This window comes from Rhagoletis zephyria, unplaced genomic scaffold, assembly GCF_001687245.7.
Source record: "Rhagoletis zephyria isolate East Lansing unplaced genomic scaffold, Rhagoletis_zephyria_1.1 Rzeph_scaffold_04546, whole genome shotgun sequence".
Taxonomy (NCBI): Eukaryota; Metazoa; Arthropoda; class Insecta; order Diptera; family Tephritidae; genus Rhagoletis; species Rhagoletis zephyria.
In genome coordinates this window covers 25,458-49,700 of record NW_016161629.1, presented here as the reverse complement: position 1 = coordinate 49,700, position 24,243 = coordinate 25,458, and the positions used below count along the sequence as shown (strand labels likewise).

General features: G+C 35.9%; 2 protein-coding genes across 5 annotated transcripts in view; both read left to right on the top strand.

Annotated features, from left to right (window-relative positions):
• The first annotated feature begins 1,494 nt into the window (after nucleotides 1–1,494).
• Nucleotides 1,495–4,457, top strand: LOC108370886 (uncharacterized). Its single transcript, XM_017626313.1, has 2 exons — nucleotides 1,495–2,880; nucleotides 3,187–4,457. Exon 2 carries the CDS (start codon nucleotides 3,249–3,251, stop codon nucleotides 3,729–3,731), a length of 483 nt encoding a protein of 160 aa, XP_017481802.1. The 5' UTR covers nucleotides 1,495–2,880; nucleotides 3,187–3,248; the 3' UTR covers nucleotides 3,732–4,457.
• Nucleotides 4,458–15,342: 10,885 nt separating this feature from the next.
• The window catches only part of LOC108370885 (uncharacterized), a 24,815-nt gene continuing 15,914 nt past the window's right edge, over nucleotides 15,343–24,243 (top strand). Inside the window, exon 1 of one of the 4 annotated variants that reach the window (XM_017626309.1) lies at nucleotides 15,343–15,428. The gene's annotated coding sequence lies outside the window, so the exon portion shown is untranslated. Of the gene's footprint in view, nucleotides 15,509–24,243 lie in introns of all 4 variants that reach the window. The other 3 variants (XM_017626310.1, XM_017626311.1, XM_017626312.1) reach the window with 3 other exon arrangements.

The window sequence follows — 24,243 nt, the reverse complement described above, 5'->3', positions numbered from 1 at the left end:
GTCACCGGCACCGAAAACAATTAGAAGAATTGAAGTAAACACTTATTCCTCCACATTTTTTACATTTTAACGCACTGAAGGCTGTGAATTAATAAAATGCGAAAAAGAATGTAATAAATATGGACTAGAAATTGGTGTACTGAAGTAGTTGTTGTGGTGAAAGCATACGGCCAATCAAAAAGCTATGCGAAAGCTCGGCATCGACATTTTGTGCGGTAGTAGCTTTTACCGAAATTCTACTGCAGATCAGTTAAAAGCAGTAATGGACACAGTGCTTTTTTAAGCTATACATTATGTATGTTAGTTACGACTGAAATGATAGGCTTTATAAAGCTTTCTTTAGATCAGCGATGAGCAGAGAGAGCTTTTACTCTGCACGCCCCTATAAAAAATATATAGAAAGCTCAAAAGAGCTTTGCCCGCGAGCAAGACAGTGCCCATCAGTGCTTTAGATTTTATAATGATGAACTCTTAGTAAAAGCTCTCTCTGGTCTTCGCTGGTGTGTAAGCGTGCAAAGAATAAAAGCTCTCCCTGCCCATTACTGCTTAAAAGCAATTAAGAAAATGAATTTACTTATAAAAAATAAAAATAAACGTACATATTTTAAAGTTTTACGATGAAGAAAATGAACACTCCATTGATAGTCACAGTTTTGTGGATTTCATATTCATGAAATAATTATTCTAAATTTCTGGCGCTGTAATTGTAGTACCTCTCGAAAACTAAAACAAAAATTAAGCTTTAGATCTTTTTTACCCTCAGCTCCGTATCGCAGGTAAAATTTGCCCATGCGAGAACAATTTATTTTTATAGTTTTTAAGTGTAATTTAAAAAAAAATTGCGCTTTGACAGTGAAGCATAAAAAAATAGCTGTTTAGAAACATTATGTGGAGCTGAGGATTAATAATCTATATGTAAATATTTAGTAATAGTCTACTAAATTACAGTGCAATTTTTATTGACATTATCGATTTTATAATTTGGAGTAGATCGAAAATTTAAGCATAAGTAAAACGGTAAAATTTCACAGTAACAGAAGTTATAACTGCGAAGGCGTGGGACTTAAGATGCAAATGCTAATTAAAAACAAAAACGATTGTCTTATATGTATATGTATAGCCCAAATTTTTGTGATTTATATTTTCAAAAAGAGTTTTTAAAGTTAAATATCTTCGCCAAATAATCGAATAAAATTTTTTTAAAGAATAAAATTTAACAAAAAATTTTAATGTAGGCAGAAAGATAGATAAACATTAGTATGAGTTGCCCCCTGCTCTTCACAACAGTTCGGCTAACCCAAAGAACCCCAAAAAAGTTTAGAAGAGTTGTAGGGGTGGCCATATAAGGCATAGGTTTCTTTGGCACTTCCTGGAAACGACACACAGCCTGATAGCGTAACTACCTCTGCCCGTAAAAATATTCGCCCTCTAATTGGCATCGATATCTCAGCTCTAGAAGCCCTGACTCCTGCTGTTATGCTCCCGACAGTTTTCAAACCGTCTAAAGACGCTTTAACAAAATTCCGGCAATCCATGCTACTTTGCTGCAAAATTCAATACTGAACCTCTACTCAAATGCTATAACATCTTTGGGGTGTACCGCTAGCAGGAGCTGAGAGTTTGGTTTCTCCACATTCCTCAGTGCGTGCTATGGCATTTTCTCTGCCAAAATTCTCTCTAGCGAATTTAAGTAGAGTTCGTTTTTCCGTGTGCTCTACGCACACGCAAACACATGCCAGACGTTGAAGCTTTGTGAGTGTCTGTTTGACGGTGGATAGGGTAGTTCTTGTGACCCGAACTACCGCCCCTGAAATTACCATACGTTGTACTATCACACATGCACATCCATCTTATGTTGCTCGGGTTGCATCCCCAGCCCTTGCCTTCCGGACGTTTGCGCATCATTAAAGCTTTTTTGAATCTAGAAATGGGTGCGCCTAAGCGCTGTTTTCATAGGGATTTGTTAAACCTGGTCATTCCTAAATAGTTCACTTCACTTGTATCGCTGTCCGGAAGGGCAGATTGGTTGGTTGGGTCCTTTTATTAAGTATAAGGTCTCTTTGAATTATTTCGAAGAGGGACATGTCGAAATTTCTTTCAGCGATTATGAATTTCACCAAAAAAAAAACTAGAAAAATTTGTTTTCGTTTTGCTTTATAAATTTTGGGAATATTTGTTCACGTGAAATTCGCGATAGCGCCGAATATTTCCCCCCCCCCCAGCTGTAGTAGCGCTGGCCGGATTCCATCCACTCCAAGATAATAATAATAATTATAAAAATTTGTTAGTTAAGAAGTAACCGGTTCCACTTTATATATATGGAAACTAAAATTTTTTTAACTTACAACGTGTTGTTAGTTATATTCTAATCATAAATATATAATTATCACGAAAATCATTTGTTATGCATAATTTTACTCCAAATTAATTTATTTTTTTAGTTTTTTCGTTGTAATACTATATTTTAGTTTAAATGTGCTCTTATTTGTAAATAATATGAAATAGTGGCGTTATTTATATACATACATACGTATAGTATAAGTTTATTTAAGCTTATCCCTTTAATTAATTTTTTATTGCAGTAAATTAAAATAATAAGTAATAAAAATTTAAATACACAAAAACTTGAATTGGCTTAAATCAAAACCCTTAAATAAAAAGCTGTGAATTCAGTTACGGCCAAATCCAAAAAATGTTTTTTGTACCTAAAAATTTTTTTAAACCCTCAGAAACAAAAAGAAGTTTACTGAATTCACACTATTTAATGCACTTTCACTACAAACTCCGATCATGTAAAGTAGTCGCTCCGGTTCCGCGCGAGTAAAATTGGCAGCACTCACAAGTCACAACAAAGAAACATAGAGAAAACATGCACTTCAGGTATTAAAAAAAAAAACACTATTTTTCTATGCATCAAGTAAATATGTAGTGGTAGCTATTAAGTAGTAGAATTAATACATCGGCTGCACTATTTGATTTATGTAGTTATTAAAAAGGTGTCGGTAGCTTACTACAAACTCTATAGGCTTCTTTGCCCCTTTGCCCTGTCATCGGTGACTGTAGAGATAACACACACTGCAACCTCATTTTCACAACACTTAACCAAATCAACCAAAAATACTTAAGACTTTACTTTATTTAAAAAACCAAAAATGTAACCATTTTCTCTTCTCTCCAACCACATAGCCGACTACGCTCAACGCTTGCCACCTTATGCGCCACCACATCCACCACCAACAAAACCGTCCATGATTATGCCTACCGCAGCGCCACGCGCACATCTTCCGCCCACTAATAAAAAAAATAAAAATAATAATAATAACAACAACAACAGCCCACATCCATTTTACCTTCTTGCACATAAAGCAAGTCCGACATTCGCGTCCAGCATTGTTGGCGATAATAGACCAGCACTGCCGCCATCAAATGTCAAACGCATGGCGCATGAACTACAAAATATGCCAAATTTTCACCTGCCTAATGCTGCGCAGCGTACACTTAATAAACATTTGGTCGCACCGCCAGTCTACACAGCGCCCGATGTTAGTCACAAGCGACCAATGCCTACACCTGCGTCCACTTTTGCACGCCTAGCGACACCCGAAGTGGATGAGAGTGAATTTGATATGCGCGGCGCTGTTGCATTGCCACCCGATACGGGTTCAGATCATTCGGGTGGTAGTAATGAGACTGTGAAGATCGATGATGTTATATTGTATGCCGATGCATGAGGAATGCGGAATGAGGGGGTGAATGAGTTGGAGTTGGCATCCGAAAAGTATGCTTAAGTGAAATGTAGTATATCAAAGAGTGCAAACATTTTGCGTTTAGTGTCGATTTACAAAGGTGTTTCCTTAGCATACTTTCTTGCTTACTAATTAATTCCTTGCAGTCAGGCAAAGCTGTTTAAATTAGTTGTGAAAATGCCGTATGCCTTTTGTTGAATGTTTTCATTGAATGAAACAATTTTCTGTAGTCACATAGTATTAAGATTATTAGTTTAAGAAAAGCTAAATTAATGTATGGGTATATGTGTGTGTACGACTTTATAGATTAACGGCGCTATTCCCACGCCAATGACTCATCGCATGACTAATGTTTTGACTATTGCGCCTAAACTTAGGCGACGAATATAAACATTAGAGAGAATCTCGAATTCTTGCAAAGCCCTTGTACGGTGCGCGGATTGCTAAACTTTGCAAAACTTCGATAATCCTCCTATTTTACAATTGTTATCCAGAGCGCTGGAAATACAGTTGCGACATAGTTTTAGGCGCAATAATTAAAGCAATAGTCATGCGATGAGTTTTGTCATTGGCGTACGTATGGGGCTGAGAGAGTGTAATCCAATCCAGAAGAGATAAGTTCGTGTTTTCAAAACGAATTGGAAATAGATTTATAATTCAAACAAAAAACCACATTTTTCAGAACTCTAAAATAATGGTTAGATATACATATCTCTGCGCTTTCCTATGTATTTGTCAAACGTGGTTTACCGCTGAAATGTGGCAACAGAGATTTTTTAAGTCACAATAAATTATCACAAAATTTTTTGGCATATATTCCGGTTACTTGACTCTCCCTAATATGGTTTGAACGGAGGTGGTGCTTATTATAACTGTACGACACTCAAATGTTGACAAGTTTTGAGAATTTATTTTTTTACTATTTAATTTTAATTATATTTTTATTAAAATATACTTAGTTCATTCTCGCAAGAAAAACGAAAAATTCATATAAAATTACGCACAAGAAATGGCAAGCAAAGTTTCTGCTACCGAAATTTCTTCAATCAAATCTACAGAAACATCACAGTAACTTTTCAAGCAACAGAAATTATGAAAAAAAAAATTCTTGTTAATTTTCTTGAGAATTGCAGACAGCTCTTATAACAAAAATCACATAAATCTAAGTTTCAAACTTTGTAAAATAAATTAGAAAAATCAACAAATTTTAACACTTTTCATTCCAAATTTTTGGGTGTACAGTTTTATAGTCCATTCTAGCATATAAAAAAAAAGTTTTAAGTAGCTTCAAAATACCGTTAATTTTTAGGATTTTTTCAGTCTGAATGAATATGGTGATGAAAGTTTGTTGATATTTTTGGTTTTTAATTTACAAGTAAATGAATGAATATGGCGAAATTTCGATGAAACTTTGTTGATATTTTTTGTTTTTAATTTTTGTACAGCCTGGAACTTAGATTTATTTGGTGTGTTTTATAGAATGAACTATATTTTGATAAAAAAAAACTTTCCACTATGTGGTTGTCGTTTAGTTATTATAAGCAGTGCATATATACATAAATACTTTAAAAACATATTCGGGAAAAATTTTTCTAAATATTATTATTATGTATTAACCTTCAATTATTTAATAATTTCCTGAAACTTTGTAAATGTTTCTAAAAAAAAGTACTTAATCTTAGGAATCAAGTTTTAACTTTCTTTTGTCTCCATAAGGTAAAGTTGACCTTTGATAAGTAGGCGTGCCGGGACTTCATACGTTTTCTACAGTAAAACCTGGATAAGGTGTTTGCCTAATTTTCATTAAATCTATAGGTTTGTCTTTTTTATATATTCTGAAAGCCCCGATAAAAGAGTAAATACCAAATTTAACGCATGAGCCTTTACACCCTTTAGAAACATATCGGAAATTCGCTAAGTGGAGTCGAGACTTCTTTGCGCTGCAGAAACCAAGCCAACCGTTAGTGTAATTTTGAATTATGTTCCGAATTTAAAGCTTATCAAGTTTTTTCGTTGTATCTAAGTTCATTTTGTTGAGGCATCACTGTACTATATACGTGCATATGTATGTTTATGTATGGACGGGCACTGGGAAAACCCTGTTTCTGTCCAACCCATTTTGTTGTTTCAATAACTGCAGTTTCGAAATTAACCCATATAGGGAAGCCCAGAAAGTTTTTTTAATATGAAAAAAAATTTAAAAATGTCTCGTTTAGAGTGAGACTTTATACAAAGTGCCAGTAAATGTGTATTATACAGCACAAATATAAAAACAACATCACAAAAATCACATAAATACTAATTTACATTTTTTACTTTTTTTTAATTATTTGATCCTACACTTTTAGCATATCTCTCTGTTCAATTTAAAGGGTCCAAACTACGTATTTCAATTTTTTTTTTTAAGTGTACGTCTATATTTTACACTATACTAAGTATTTTCTTTACTAATATAGATACTACATATTCGTAAAATATTTGCCAAATCTCTTTATGAGTAATACGCATACATATGTATGCATGTATGCACATATATGTGTATGTATATCTACATACAGTACATAAATAAAAAGCATATACATATATGTATGTAAGTATATTAAGCGAACACAAACATTCTAAATGTTGGCATTTTGAAAATGCCATTTTCAAATCGCGCACACACACACACACACACACCAATGGCTTGTGATTAATAATAATAATTTATACGACTAATAAATTAAGCAAAGTATGTATGTATGTATATATGTAAATCCTACTAAATATATGTTCATAAATTACTATCTAAACTAAATGAATGTGTTTCGACCAAACTATTTTGCTTTATAGACTGTAAGTAATTTAACAATATGTAAATGTACATATGTTTTGTATAAAACGATAAACAACGAGGCTTATGCCATTGTATATATCGCTGCCTTAATATAGAAAGGCCCTATCTGACATCGTCGCTGATATACAAAAAGCCGTAACTAACTAAAAATCGAAAATTTACGTTTTAATTGATTATGATGCATTTGATCGCATTATATGGCCCCAAATCGTTTTATGCAATAAAAGATTTTAGTTAGTTACGGCTTTGTGTATTTCAGCGACGATGTGAGATAGGGCCTTTCTATATTAAGGCAACGATATGTATGTATGTAATTTGTAATTAAACTGTATTTGTAATTGATAAGTCGTTAAACTGATATAAAATGATTTATTATACTTACATAAATAACGCTGTATGATTATTTTCAAAATAATTAAATGAAAGTAAATTCAACAAAATAAATAATTTTTGTTTTATTTTAAGAATTGACATAGACAACTTAAAATAATATCGAGCGCTAACCGCCAAAAAGACGTAAGAGACTTTTTTTAATTTCGTTTTTTTTTTTAAGCAGAAATGTATCTAGATGCCTTAGGAATGTTTCTGCATCAGAAAGAAAATTTTTTAAAATAAAAATGTCGCTGGTACGAAATGATCCTCCTTTTACCGCCCATTAACTTAATTGCGGTGATTTTTTGGGGAGAGCTTTGTAGATGCGCAGATATACATATTGGCGATACCTGACTACAATACTGCTTTGGTTGGAAAAGAAAGACAAATGAAATCTAGTCGAAAAACGTTGGCAAAATTTCATAGATGAATATAAAATGGCTAATAGATACAATGCTCAATTTTCTGCCATGAATTAAACATCAAAACGTCATTTTATGCCTGGTCAGAGGAGCTATGAGCACCTGCCCAACGGACGCACTTGGTGTCATTACAGGCACTCCGCCACAGACTCTTCTTATTGAGAAGGAGGGCAGCTGGAGCGCCCTACGTCTGCCCAAAACAATTAGCATGAAAAGGGGTCACTCGGAAGTTTTCAAGCCAGTGCTGGATAATCCTGCTATCAAGCTCACATACATCATGCTACCAGAATTATCCTTCTACAAACCCTATAAGGTCAGAATTCCTCAAATGGACTGCTGTGAAGCGGATAGAAAATGGACGACGAGAGCATTGCGACAGGCGTACTTGAACCAAGATTCCAGAAAAGTCTGCCAATGGGCACATACCCAACCATATTCCAGGCGGAAGCCTTCCCAGTCGAAGCCTGCGTTCGCGATAAATATTATTTTGGATAACCAGGCAACATTAAAGGCCTGAAACTCATTTAGAACGGCATCAAGGCTTGTGGACAATTGTGAAATTCTTTTGAACCACCTAGGAACTTAGCCAGGAGGGTCTTAATTAGAACTCTTACTGGCTACCTGACAGGGTGCCATTTGAATGAAGTGGGGCTGGTTTTGTGGACTGGTGGATGAAACTCCAGAGCATAGGCTCTGTGACAGCCTACGTATGATGAATTGCAGACTGATACCTGATACACCTTGGGAAACGAGTATCTTCTCCATCTAAAATATGGAATATGGCACCCGCCAATGTGCTTAATTTTTTAAATAGCCTAAGGCTGGAGTGATTACAATTAGGGTTTGGCACAATAGATCTTTTTAGGTCGCAGCACGAGAATACCCGACGTAATAAGGAAAATAATGAACATCAGGCGACCCCCTGGAGCAATATTTTTCATACGGAAATGCTTGCTATAGAGAAATCGATGCGATTGTCAAAAGGGGTCTAACTTTTACATAGGAAAATTACATGCTAAGACCTTCTATGTAATAACTTTGAAGACTATATGAAAAGGTGAGCAAATCCGCAATCCGGGTCGCAACTCTTCAGCAGCTCATGCTAACTACCGTTGACATACTCACCCCAATTCTGAATATTCCGGGGGAGTTTGTTCTCCGGGAATTTGTTTCTGTCGATAAAGTAATCTTCCAATAATTAACTCCCAGGAAGTAGAATTTTCCCCGAAAATTTGGGAGGAGTAAATTCGAACTTCGAAAAAGCTGTTAGACATTTTTTTGACAGCTCAACTCCATCATTTGTTATAAAAAATCCTCAGGGATTTTTTATTCATGATAGGAGGAAAGGGAAGAGAGAGAAAACTCCCAGGGAGTTTCTGTTCAGAATCTGCCTGACTATGTAGCCGTGCAAAAAAACACAAGGGAAACCCTAATGCATCGCCTATACTTTAGCTCCTGCATTGTCAAATACTCGATGAAATGCTTGGGACCTTTCAATTAGAGAAGTTAGGCGGCATCTCAACTGGTTACTACCATTACTAAAATTTGTAAAAACCTCGTTATATTCTTAATATCTGCTTCAACTCATAAGAATCGGACTCCATCTGGTAACGTTAAGTACTCACCGGTCTAAGTGTGGCTTGACGCCAGCGAGTTTAACCAAATCTAATGTTGTCTTGCTTTTAAAGAACTGCTAATCCCGAAAATGTTGGGTTCCTGAAATTTTTGCAAAGAACTTCATGCTATTCCATAAACTGTAGCTCTGCAGCAATTATTGGAGTTTGAACACACCCCACAAATATTTGCACAGTTCTGCGGGGCAAAATAAGTCTTACAATGGATGGGTTCAGAAGGCGCAACAATTGAGTGCAACCGTTGGTAAAAAAATCAGTGATCGTTATGCGTATTTTGAACGGCTTGATACATTAGCTGTCAAATTGAACTGTCAAAACATGTTGTCTCAAATGATCAGAAATCTAACACTCAACTGTTCAGTTGATCCAGAAGTACACAACAACGCGTTCAGAAGGTGTATTTGCAGCATTAGCAAAATAAAAAGAAGTTACATTTCAAGAAATTTCATAAGGTATTTAAGAAACTTATAGTTAAAAGCTCAAAAGCTTAAAAGCACTTGCCAACAAGTGTACATCGACCAATTTTCGATGCTTGTTTCACAAATTAAATCGTCAGCTTCTGTTAACATTTAATTGATAAACAATTTCTTGAAGTGATTTTCATATCACTTTGCAATCTGTTCTCATTCACGGCTAGTTAACCTTCCACCAGTAGTTAGTTGTTGGCAGCGAGTCTACACTAGGCGTCGAACAGCAGCAGCAAATTCGTGACTCGTTGCATACTATAGCTACTTAGCACAACTCTAGTCCGAAATGGCGCCAAAGTGAATACACAGATAAATCGCAACGTCGGACACTGCGAGTATTTAGAATTTGCATGCAACTCAATGAGAAACGAGGTAAATGACGTGATGCTAAATGCGGTACTTATGCATTCAGCTGCCCGGCATGTGCTGCAAGGTGTTTATATATTAAGGCATTAAATATTGTATTAATGCAATAAATAACTTGCCGATGACAAAAGCTTAATGGATCGTGTGGCACAAATTGCTAAAGTCATGTTGTTTTTGTTGGCGCATAAAGTTAGCATGAAAAATTAATTTATAAATATGTATTGTAAACAAGTTTTTGAGTTCTATTACAAAATTTGATTTGCAAGCAAAACAATCAGAAACCAAAAAACAATAAACAAGCCACGAGTCTTATGACCACTTAAATTTTTTTCTTTTGCTCTATGTATTAAATTTTCAAGTCACTTTTGCTGACTGCTTCCATTCGTCTGTTGCGGTTTTCTTTTCATTTTGCGCTGAGCGTTTGCCAATAGCTGCCTTTATCATTTAATTTATTTATGTTTGTTTAATGGCTTTCAATTTGTATTAAATTACATTCAAAAAAAAAAAAAGAAGTTTTGCAAAAATAATCACAAAAAAAACTGTAAATGAATCATACAGTTGGCGGCTTCATGCAGCCAAAGTGGGGTCTGTAGTACTATGTATGAAGGTATGCGCATACATATGTATGTAATTGTATGCTATGTTAGTCATGTCGAGTTGTTTATTAAATCAAAGAGGTGGGCCTTGGTGTTTAGAATTTGTATGTATTTATGTACTCGTATATAACTTCAAAGAATGTCACAAAATTTTGTTTACAAAACTTTTCAAAAAAGAAGAAAGAAAATATGAAACAGTGGTTTGTTTGAGATGAAAGGAAATCAGAAAATAGAATATCGAAATATTTGTGTACATGAAAAGGTTTATATTCAATACCCTCTATCTGCAATTTCCACAAAAACTACTTTGTGATGTTAGAACGCATCTGGGACTAACCGGTCATCACTCTGATGCTAATTCTGATTTTGGAATTTAATAGTACATTCTTCTGTCAAGCGCTATACGAGATCAGCATTAATATCACCGATGACAGTATGACCAGTATGCGAAATAGTGTCAATTTACCTTATTTCCGTTGATCTTGTTACCTGGCACTTATTTTTATAATCATCTTTTTTTTATTTACATATGTATTTTTACCTTTATCTTTGCCTGTTTATTTATGTTTATTTTTATGATAATTCTTATATTGATTTTTATCATTATCTCTATTTTTATTTAAATATTTATCTTCATCTATATCTTTATCTTCGTCTTGTTTTTATTTTCATCGTATCTGTATCTTTATTTTATCATTGTCTTTAAATTTATTGTAACTTTATCTTTGTTTTTATCTTTTATCTTATCTTTATCTCTATATTTTTCTTTATCTATATCTTTGTCCTTATCTTAATTTTCATCTGTGTCTTAACCTTTGTCTTTATCTCTATCTATATTTTTATATCCGGGCGCAGTTGTGCACACGGGTAATATAACTTTGTTCGAATAACGGTTATCAAAATTCACTTAGTTTTTGACACTTTAACGAAGTAACGGTACTCTCCGATGGATGAATTTATAAATAATCAGGGTCGGTGTATAGTAAAAGCTACTAAATATACTATAAAACCATTTCAAACAGGTTAAAATCTCCGCATTAACTCAAAAGTTTAATTTGCGGCACATGCATTTTTTATGAAATATGTTATAAAAAATATTATTCTTAAGCGCACCTACTCTCTGGCCAAAATTTGCGAACAAATTTAAAAAAATATTGCTTCAACAGTTTTTAGTGAAAGTATCCTTCGAGTCGGCCCACCCACGTGTGGACACCCAAAGAAAAAGCGTCCACGAACGCAATGGAAGAACCAAGTGCATAAGAGCCGGTTTGCCCTGGCGAAACTTCGGAAATGAAAGAGTCTTGGCGCAAACCGACGAACGGCCGTGAAGCCCAAATAGGAAGAAGATCTTTAGAGTGAGTATGCGTCAAGCATTGGAGCATTAACAAAGAACTGTGGATACCAACGACTTAATGATAACTTCATTAACGGGACGTGCACACAGAGCGCTTATGGCTACGCTGACAGATGAATCAAAGGCAAGCGGATAAGCGATACCTCGTCTCTCAGCTCAGTGCTGAGCGCTCTGTGCGCGCCTTCCCTAAATTTAGCGTGTAGATATTTGAGAAGTGCATATGAAATGCCATCTTAATACAAATGAGCAGTAGGTTGGGGATTGAAAAAACCACAGTGCTTCTAACTATATGCGTACCAGCTACGAAACTTCAGAACTGAAGGCCTCGATCCCTCTTCGAAAACTGGTAGGTTTTTGTTACCCGAAAAGTAAACCCCATTGAAAGTCCTCAAGTTCAAAGCTTTCAAGTTAATTCTCTTTTATTTTTTACAGTGTATTCAATTATTCACATGTCTTTTTTATTTTAGGCATTGCCTACTAAAAACCCTACTAAAAAAAGGTGATTCTTAAGTGTTGCATGCTAAGTGTTGAAAAGTGTTGCTGCATCACTGGTCGCTGAAGTGTCTCAATCGATCTAGACATTCATACATACAGTGACTCAAAGAAGCGTTCACATGGCGATGCTATTTAAATACATATTCGCAATGTTTTTTAAGTTAAATTTTTTTAGTTAATTTTTATAAAAATTCTGTCCATGCTTTGACCAAAACCATATAAAAAGTTTAAAATGTTATGCAAACTTTACAAAAATTCGACAATCTTTCATCAAAATTTAGAACTTTTTAATATAAATTAACGATTACATATTTTCATTTATGGGCTATAAACTGCATACCCAAAATTTTTTAAAAATTCGTATTAAGAGTTCGAAATTTTGATAAAAATTTGTCGGATGTTTTCTAAATTTTGTATGAAGTTAAAAAATTGTATTATTATGGTTTTGGTTATAGCATGGCACAGTTGGCTAGAAGAAAGTGAAAGTGGCCCAAAATTGTTTTTCGACTATTTAAAGGTGAAAAAATCAGAAAAAAATATTTGTGTGGTATAGCCCATTATCTAAGGTATCAAAATCCGTGGTATATCGAAAAGTACCAAGTGTCGAAAAATTATGAAAAATCCGAGAAGGCAAGTATTTTGATTTTTTTGAAGTTTTAACAGCCTTAAACGCATTAACAACTCAACGGAGTTATTCTATTTTCTCCCATTCCACTTGGTACGTTCTGTACAAAGTTTCTGGAAAAAAATTTAGAAAACAGGGTTGCCAGATGTATTAAAATTTATAATTATTCAAAATCTCCACAGCATAGTTCAATTTCTACAGTAAAACAAAACTCATTTGAAGAGAAAAATATATATTTTAGAGTGGGGTTGCCACCATTCTAAAAAGTTGCAATTACGTTTTTTTTTTTAATCTATGCTTATTTTATATCACAATATGGGTATCAAACTGAAAGTGTGTGAACAAGCTTTAACACTAACATGTTTTTGAGTAGGGTTGCCTATCTATCAACTACTCAAGTAGCACACTGGTGTATAACTTGGTGTAAATTTTCGAATTTTGGTATAAATCTAAATAATTGTACCAAAATTCACCAAGTTATACACCAGTGTGCTACTTGAGTAAGGCTATAATTTTAATTATTTAACTTATATTATTCAAAGAAACAAAAATACGAATTTAATTCAAAAATTTTAAGTGGTGTGTTTTATATTAAATTGTTTTAAAAAATTAATTCATATGACTAAAATTGATAAATGGATTTTAAAAATGCTTTCAAGTCCAACGAACGAGATCTTCACGATCTTACAACCCTACTCAAAAAATAATACATTACTGAACAAGCCAAGCCCTTTCATTTGACATCTCACGTTTGGTAATTCAACGAACTGATTTTATAATTTTTTAGACAGGGGGCAACCCTATAGAATTTCCAAGTACTAAAGATAATTCTCCGTTTGGTAATTTTCGAGATTAGCGTGTTCAAAAAATATCGACTAGGCTTTATCTATATCCTTTCATTTGGTATGTCATTTTGTTATCAGACCAACGGTGAATATCTTCTAATTTTTAAACAGTTGGCAATCATAGTCAAAAAAATAATACATTATTGCACATCTAGCGGCTAAGTGTGAAAGGACTTTGACGTTGCAGAACTGATACCTTCGCTTATTAAGATTGAATATAGTAATTTTCTTAACAGCTGGAAGCCCTAAAACACTTGTGGTTACACATATAGATGCCAATCCGTTTTATTTGACAACTATTTTTTCGTAATCCAACGACCGGTGCGGATCTTATAATTTTTTAGACAGGTGGCAACCCTATATAAATTCTAAATACCAAAGGTCACTCTCCTGTCGATACAGAATGTATTAAAGAAAATCTCTATGCTTGATGGGACCAGAAAGGAAGGTTAATCATACGCCGTGTTTCGTACATGTTCATAGATGAATACACGTTTTCGTAAAAATTTAACAATTAATTACAAAATGCGCAAATTATCCGCCGATTTTTATTAAATAAGATAGCTTTGGCTGTAGAATAGTTTGCTATATTTTTCTTAAGCAGCGGTGGCTAGCAGTGGCGATAATCGGCCCATTGTGCATACTCATGAAAAATATTTTTATAAAAAATAAAAAATAAAATTTAACTTGAAATCACATATGTAAATAACATCAACATGTGAACGCTTGTTTGAGTTACTGTACAGACGAGTATGTTTACCTGTTGTAATAACAGCCCCCAGCCCCACCCGCACTCAACCGGTTGCGCTCTTATCTTATTTTTCATGCCACAAAAACAGCATTACAAGAATGTCAGACAAGTCTATTCAATCCATTGTGTAATGGGAACCCAAAAAGCCAACAAATAAAAACACAGCGGAACCGCAAGTGATGAGAGAGAGATAGAGAGAGAAGTGTTTGAAGAATAAACAAAAGCGCCTCAAAGGCCCCTCGAGGCCTAAAGCGGGAAATAGACAATTGAGCGGATATCGCAGTGGACATAGTGTATGTACGTACATTGTACAAACCAAAATAGCCGCAAATCTTTTTGTCGAAGCACTGCTTCAAAGCAAGGCAGTTAGTGAGCAGGCGGCTGGCTGAGGCGGCGCGCGCAAACAAACAGTGGATAAATGTAAACAAAATGAATAAATGCAAGCACAAAATGCAATGCGCGATAAATAGACAACTTCGAGCGAGCAAATTCAACACAGATAATACTTGAGAGCGGTGGGAGTAGCAGCAGCGAGGCACTTGTTGGGCTTATTTGCAAGCGCGTCACCGAGCGGGAGCACTCTAAGTCGCCACAGCGTTTTAAATTATACATATGTACATACATATGTATTTGGTTTGAGCTTCGTGTATGGAGCGCAAGTGGAGGCAGCGCGTAAGTGACTCCAAACGCAGCAGCAGCAGCGGTGACTATATGAAGCTTTTATGTGCGCGCCAAGCGATCTAGAGAAGTACATAGTACGGGTGTACCTAGGGCCGCTGCTGCTGCTGCTGCTGACTTGGCGAAGTCTAGCGACTTTTTGGTATGGTATGCGATCAGTATAGAATTTGACGTCGCGCCCGGTAGATCAAGCGGATGCGAGAGCGGTTGTACTAGCATGTACAAGTGTTGTTTGTGACGTGTAAGTGTAGTAGAAGAGGTGTGCGCGTGTCAGAAAATGGGGAAAAAAAATAAATAAAACAGATTTTCAAAAGGCAAAATGTTAGCGAAAAATACGTTAAATAGCAAGAAATTTTTATTGATTTAATTACTCAAAATCAATATTTTAGTGAAATTCTTTAGAATAAGTGATATCTAAAATTGCAAAAAATTCCACAGAGTGAAGGGGCCCTTTCGGAAGGGCCTACGAGCATAGAAGTGAAAATTGTTAGAGCAAAAAAAAATATAAAAATAAATAAAGCACGAGTCAATTGGCTCATAAAAAAATATATGCACATCTTTATTCTATAAATATACATACATACATACCATATACGCAGTCTTCTAATGGAAATACAATAAATCATACATAGCAGCAATATTAGCAAACAGCCAGCGGTGAAACGGTCAATGTTATGAGCGCGAATTTCTATATTTAATTACTGAGAGAAGGCCAGAATAAACAGAACAGCAGTCATTTCAAATAAAACGAGAAAAAAATTAATACTTAATAATATTGTATTTAAAGCAAAAGGAACCAAGCGAGCAATACTAAAAAAAAAAAAATAAGTCAATAAAGCAAGTCGTTAATGAGACAACATTTGAAATGAAAAAATAAATAAAATAAAACCAGAAAAAGGCAGCACAAAACGCAAACAAGCGCATATGCGGAGAAAAAGCTGTCACTGTCACTATACACACTCATCTACATACAAATATTTCCACATAACGTATGCACGGCAGTATTCTAAAACCCAAGTTTTAAGATGCAAATTCGTCGCGGCAGCACAAACCCGCCAGGCATCCAACCATTCAGCCAGCCAGCCAGCCACTCAATCAGTCACATGCGCCAAGCTACTCACTATCTATCTACGTATTGTACGAGTAGTACCTATACGCTTACACAGGCTTATGAGGCTGGGTCGGTCGCCACAGTTCAAGCCACCACTGTCTAGCCAAGTTTGCCACNCGCCAGGCATCCAACCATTCAGCCAGCCAGCCAGCCACTCAATCAGTCACATGCGCCAAGCTACTCACTATCTATCTACGTATTGTACGAGTAGTACCTATACGCTTACACAGGCTTATGAGGCTGGGTCGGTCGCCACAGTTCAAGCCACCACTGTCTAGCCAAGTTTGCCACAAGCACAGATTTTATTTTGCATTTAGCAAGAAGGCGAGCAGACGCGCATGCACTGAACAGCAGGTTAAACAAATTAGAAAAACAAAAGCAAAATACTTGGCAGAAAAAAAAGCGAAGACGCAGCTCAGTAAATGCGGAAGAAAAGTTCATAAGGTTCGACGTCTGCGTCTACACTGCTCTTGCTCCCGCAAAGTTCCACACACGCCGCCAGGCGGACAAAAGTATTCGCATGCGTCGCTGGTATTTGGCTGGCTGGATGGCTGGCTGGCTTTATGTATGCCTGGCTCCAGCAAGTGGATGTAAGAAGAAGGGAAGGCATTTGTAAACCAAAGTAGTAGATGTTCGCAATTTACTGAAATAAAATATGTGACGTAGCGTACTTATTGTGATCCTTGTAGAAAATTATAATGAAATGTTTGACCTATGAATTGTTTATTTAGCTATAATCATCTGTGATAGTTGGTAAGATGAGATTAGATTGGGAAGTCAGTTCCAATTTGTCAAAAAATTATTGATCCAAAAACAGATGAGATTCAAAATAAAGCTCTACAGTAAAGCAACCTGGAACCACTTCATATTGGACGGACATGTACAGTCAGTGGCGGATTTAAATATTTGCCGCCCCTAGGCAATTCATAACTTGCCGCCCTTTTTTCACGAAAAAAAAAAATATATATATATATCAAATATGATTGTTATTGTCAGTGCTTTATTACAATATAGTAAAACACGATGTATTCTGCACTGAAATGCTTTAGAGGTTTGGACAAGTAGAATCCAATTATCAGGACATTGAAGTAGCGCTATGCGAGTATACAAAATAAAATCGCTCATCCGGAAGATTTTTTGACCTCGCGCAAGACAAACAGAAGACCATACACAGATACACTGCCTAATTTGACATACGACGGAAGCTGACCTTTAGATTATTCACGTTATGATACACTTATGAAAAACTGGTGGGCTTGGAATCAAGAATTTTCTCGAAAATGCACGCTCGTTTTTCGGCAGTGTTGTCAAGTGTGGTAACCTTTTAGATGATTCTCGTTCTCGGGGCAGCGTGTCGGCTGTTTCTTTGCGTCACGCGCAGGCGCGCCGTCAGGTTTCTAAGCCGCGTGAATGAAAGTTAAATGGAAATTTCAACGACTGCTATACTAAGGAAAAATTCGCAGCGTAATTCTAATTTTGAATTGTATTGAATGAGATGAATCATTAATAATATTTTACAGATACAAACACAATTTCAAGTGCAGCTGAATCCAAATAAATTTTTTTCTTTTAATTTAGCTGTCTTAAATTTTGCCGCCCCTTAATTCTGCCGCCCTAGGCTTCAGCCTATGTTGCCTGTACGATAAATCCGCCACTGTGTACAGTCAAGCACGATGCAGTGGCGCACAGATGGCTCAAAAACCCCAGAGGGCATCGAGGCAGGAATTAATGGCCCTCATTCAAAATTATCTGCGCTAATGGAAATGAGGATTGTCACGGGTATCCTCACGGGACACTGCTGATTAAGAGGACATCTGCACTGGTTAGGAATCTGGTAAAATGACCTCTATCGCTTTTGCGGCTCAGCTGAGGCGACAACACTGCACCTGCTTCTTGAGTATGAGGCAGACGAGATAAAAAAGTCTGGGCTCAATGTGGCCAGAGGACATGCACATACACCCCCTGCGCCCAAAAGTTCTTCCATACTTTCTGGGGATTGTTGGTTGGAAGGAGGTGTTCTGATGAGCTGTGCTTCAACTTAGTAATTAAACCTAGAAAGACGGAGATTTTTCTGTTCACCAGTCGATTTATAACCGGGTCAAGTACTTGGACGGGATTCTAAAGCCAAATATTTAGAAAAGGCGGAAACGACGTAATTGACTCTATAATGTTGTACAAACGCTATAGGGAATAGATGAAGACTACCTCCAAAGATAACCTATTGGCTATATAAAATAAGCATTAAGCCAATTGTTTCATGGAATCATTGTCTGGTGAAATTCATTCGAAGTCTACTTGAGTTAAGAAATTAAAAGCGGTGTGTTGACCGCACTCCTTGGTGGACTCAGCGGAGTGCTCTGTACCACTCCTAGCCCAGCGCTTAAGGCTGCCGCAGTTCATTGTTTTATATTAGCTTTCGGCAATATTTGTAAACATCGGCTGCATACCTGAAAAAGCGGATCAATGCGTACCTAAATAGCTGGCTCCATCTAAGGGCGTAATGGAAGAGTGGCAGTCTCTTCAATAGAAGTCCAATTAAATGTTTCACGGACGTGTCGAAATTAGACCGCAGAGTTGGATTGCATACGTACTATTTTCAGTCAAGAACTCTTTGTAAGTCTCATGATTAGGCTGCAGCGATTTTCAGGCTGAGATTACTGCTATAAAGGAGGCATTCGACTGGCTGCGCACAAAGGTAAACCTCTCGTCTGATAGACAAGCGTAAATCAGGACTCTGATACCACTCAGGTCGTTGAATGCCCAGTTTTATTTCCGAATCAAGCAGATTTGAGACCCAGTACACAGTAACATAGCAGTAAACTGCACGGCTGATGAACTGGATAGTCGGGGAACCCTTGTGGTCTTCTCTCCTGGCAGCGAGGGCATAGGAGTTGCTGCGTTAACCTGTGGACAGCTTCTAGATAGATGGGCTTATAATCAACTCAGCCAGCGCTGCAAAGTTGCAAAGTTCTTCTGGCCGGTTATCGACCGCCGCTACGAATATTTCTAAAACTTCCTACAGGGTGTCTCTTCCTGGAATGCATACTGTAAACAATATGAATTTAAGTGCATACATGTGCACAAACAGTTGGCTGCAGCTGTATCGTCATGTGGCGTTTATGTGAAAGCGCTTAGAAGTCACGAACATAGCAAATCTCAGAATTTCGCACATTTAGCCTTTGCCATGCATCCGCCACTGCAATTCGCATCTTGTCTGCCTGGATTTGCTGAAAATGCACTTTATTGTACATACATACACTGCCGGAAAAATGTATTGGCACAGAGAATTTTCCACGATAAATATGTATATGCAGCAATTTATATTCTAATATTTTTCTGTTAATTTCTTTAAAAATATGGTTCATGTTATAACAGTAAACAAAAAATTATAATTTCTAAACTTTGGCAAAACTCGTGGAAACTCAATAAATTTCCATGGAAATTTTAAAATTTTTAATCAGGCTTTTTGGAATGTTCTTGAATATACAGTTTTGTAGCCCATTAAATTCTAATTTAAAAAATTCAAGCTTGATTTTTGAGATTTTTTTTTTTTGTTGAAGGTGTTTTGCATTTTTCCATACAAAGCATTTTCGAACACTTTTTGTATGGAATAAACTGCGTGAAAAAAAAATTCAAAATTGAGCGGTAAGTCCTACCTATTAGGCTACAAATCTGCATACTCGAAAAAATTCTAAAAAAGCTGATTAAAAAGTTGGAAAATTATTGAATTTTCCCGAGTTTTGCACAAAGTCTAGAAGTTATATTTTTATGTTTTTTCTTGTAGGCTAAACAATATTTAAAAAAAAAATTGCGGGAAAAAATTAAAATAAAAATTGTTGCATATATTGTAAAAAATTCTCTGTGCCAATACTTTTTGCCGGCAGTGTACAAACATATATAGATATTCATTCACTTTCGCGCTTCATTTCAATATTTTCGCATTCGATGCCGCTGACGGAGGAAGAGTCGAGGCGCGCTGAGCAAAAAAAGTGCACAAGGCAGCTTGGAGCAAAGGCAGACGTGCAGACTGCATTTATGCTTTCCGCATTTTTCCATAAACACACAGAAATAAATTAAAGCATATTGAAATTTATGGCTAAATTAATAAAAGTGAAATCAAAAGAAGAGCATTTAAGTTATTTCGGAGCATTTGAAGTATTTTTGAAATTTAGTTCGCAAGAACCCATTAAGAGTGCCAATAATTGATTGCCTGCACTCAAGTAGCTGCAGGTATATCTATAGGCATTTGAACATCTTTGGCATTTCTGGCATTCGGCACTGATCTTTTGCCAGTACTTTTTTTTAGTCCTGCGTAGCATACATGAACATTTATTTATATTTTAAACTATCTGCCACACGCCCCCAATTTTAATGCTTTAACGCTTTGTAATAGAACGCAAAACCCATTGCGATTCGAGCAACGTTGCGAAAATGCGATTACGATTGCAATCAATTCATTCCTCGCTGCGATGCGTCGCGCGTTTTGCGTTGCAAACGATTGACAAAATACCGAGTATGTTCGGACAGACCAAAAAAGCCTCAGCAACGCTCGCTGGCTCATTATGTAAACAAAGCGGGCGTAAAATATGGCAAACAAGCTGATTTAACTGGCACATTGGGACCAAAAGACCCAATTGACGTATGGGACTGATTGACTGACTAACCGACCATGTGTTTGCTATTTGTGCAAGTGCGAAATAAAATTTACGGAAAGTTGACTGTAAGGTAGGGGGAGCGTTGTTTTGCTATGCGGCCAACTAAGGTGTCACTTTCCTTTATAGAAAAAAATTGCAATTTTATGACACTTAAATGCGACGCTGACAATATTTCAGCAAGCCAGACTGTCAGTAAGCAGGCGATTGCTCGACTAAATGAATATGCATGGCAAAGGGAACACATACTGATGCTGGAAATATTGAATATTTAAGTGCAACCCGACTAGCCCGTAAAAAACTGAAAACGTACAGTATCAGTCAATACAATAGCACCCCTACTTAAAGTGATATATATATACATAGTTTGCCACTTATTTATTTTAAGGAATTTTCAATTAAAATACAGTTCATTCTTTAAAAAAAAAAACACATATACACCCAAGTTTAAAGCTTTATAGAAAACTATAAAAGCGTTCAACAAATTTTCACCCAAAGTTCAAACTTTTTTCTCAGAAGTGTTAGAATGTTTTTGAGTGCAAAGTTTTATAGCCCGTAGAATTTTAGCCTAATCAAATGGCAAGTTTCAAACTACCGTTGATTTTTTAGAATTTCTTTTGCCGAAGGTGTTGCGGGTTTCTTGCATATAAAAATAAATTATGTTGTACTTGAAACTTGCACATTATCAGACTAAAATTGAATGGGCTATAAAGCTGTGTACACTTCTGAGAAAAATGTTAGAAATTTGGGTGAAAATTGTTTGCATGTTTTTGTAGTTTTCTACAAAGTTTTAAACTAGGGTTTACGTGGGTTTTGTTAGAGGATGAGCTGTATTTTAATAGAAAATTTTTGAAAATTAATCATTAAACATAAGGGCAAAGAATATCACTTTGAAATGGGGGTGCTATTGATATGACCAAAACTGTACTTAAAATGCTGATATAACAAAGTATTTGCATATAAATGTATGTATTTGAGTATGTTAATTTGTTTTCTTTTATCTGCCAAATTAGGCTCAAAGGTGCTCATGTTTGAATCGATAGAATAATTCTAGAGATTGTAAACAAAAATTATAAAAAAAAATCAACGAATGATGTCAAGTGAGATGCTACGCCCACATAAAATCGGCTAATCTCGCGTGTCAGCTAAAATATGTAGGTACTATGTATACATTAACTGATCATGTGGGAATATATGTATGTACATACATTAGACCGTACCACCTTACAAGCAAACAAAAGAAAGTTGGGCGCACAGCCCTGAATCTAAAGCAAGATACACATCCACGCCTCCAAACCATACCATGCTAAGTGTGCCTAAAACTCTAATGACTTAGCATGGTATGGTTTGGAGGTGTCGATATGTAAATACAAAAAGGTAGAAGCAGTGTTACCGTTGTGCGACCAGCCACGAGAGTCAGGTGCGCACGCTGGCAAATATGTAAAAATTCATTCCGACCAAGCTATATCGAAATGCACGCATTTTTTATAGATAAATGCAGAAATGTTTATTACATAAGTTGTTGTTAAAAATTTTCCTCCACGAGGCGCAGAAATTGCTTAAATTTTCAATTTTTCATAAAAAAAAAAAAAATATTGAAAAGCAAAAAAAAATATATTTTTGTAACGCAAATAATTTCATTGTATAGTTTAATGTTTTTTAAATCTGCACCCAAAAAAAAAATTTTCATTCAGACACTTACTTTTCAAGAACAATTTCCAAAACACTGCAAACATTTTCAATTGTTAAGCAAAAAAAAACTATTTGGAATTTTGCAACAAAATTACCACAGTGTACTTTTCGACTACAAAACTCGGCGCTGCCTGACTATCATTGAAAAATATTAATCTTGGTAAATTCGGGGCCCACTTGAGGAAGCCTTACCCATATCCCTCATCAATAGGTTTTTTTTTATTTTAAGAGAAAAAGAGAGTTGATAGCTTAGAAACAATGTTATATTGACGTCATTGAAGATCGCAGTTACTGAGGCCAAATCTGTTTTCTTCACGATTAATCAAGGCGCAATTTGAGTAGTTCTTTATCAGCACGCAAGGCCTCATTCCTCAAGCAACCCAGGATAAGAGGATTCGTATCCCAAGCAATAGCTAGCCTTATTAATATTAGTTGGACTGTACCTACTGACCTATAGTGGAAAATCGGCATACAAAATTGGCAAGCTGTTCCAGACATAACGTAGGTTGAATATTGTGGATCAGCACAAATGACGAGGACCAGTTGGACCAACAACCAACGCGAAAAAGAAAGACAGCGATTCTATTGCAAGTACATTATAAAGGACAACGGCTAAACGTAACAGATAATTTGGAGATATAGTACAAACAAAAACCCTTTGAATATTTAATAAACGAGTTAACATATACTGCGTCGGAAATTATTTCAAATACATAAAATTAATTTACGAAAAGAAAAACCACAACGATGTAATAAACATGGAAACTCTAAGCCCATCTAATATAAGAGCAAGCAGGACAAAAATCACCTATTTTTGTTAACCTTTGTGGAATAACGTAGGTATATAACAAGCTCATAAGGAACACGGAATGTCGAAATCGCGGAGAATAATCCAAATAACTGCTAATACAAAAGGACACTATGGAAAAAGCTCGAGCCAAATAGAACGAATAATTTAACTGAAAAAAAACGGTTTATCTCCTAACACTAGAGAAATTCCTTCCAAAATAACTTAAATCTTGGGACTTGGATTCGGCTGCCTTCTACTTTTTCCGCAGGTTTCTCCATAGAGTCCCCTAATCTTGGGCACGATGATTTCAATTACTATCTGATAAGATTCTCAGTGGGAGACTAACTTTCTCTCCATAGTTTTAAAAAGAAGGCGTTCGGTGAAACACCTACAGTCAAAGAGACCATCTTAGTCAGCAATGCAGGCTCTCCTTGCTCGTGTGAAAGCTCAGACCTCTACGATCCCGTCCTCAGTTTGCGCTCCTCAGATTCCAGTAACGATTGTCTTTGCGAAGCAAATGGACAACTGGATGTACATACCGTTATACTGAGAGGAGTAGGCGCGATTGACAACTATTTTTTTTTTTTAATAAATGTACCAGCTAACGAAACAGGTTTTGGCCGGCCGATGGTTTATGTAAATTAAAATTATAAATTTATAAAAAAAACCTTAATAGTAGCGTAAGTAAATCACTAAATTAGAATACGAAAACATTTCAGTGCGAAAACTCAATGAATTAAATGCGCAAAACGCAAATTGTGGTGGTGACATTAATTCCGACGTTAAGAAAATCACTTTTTCTGTTTAGTTA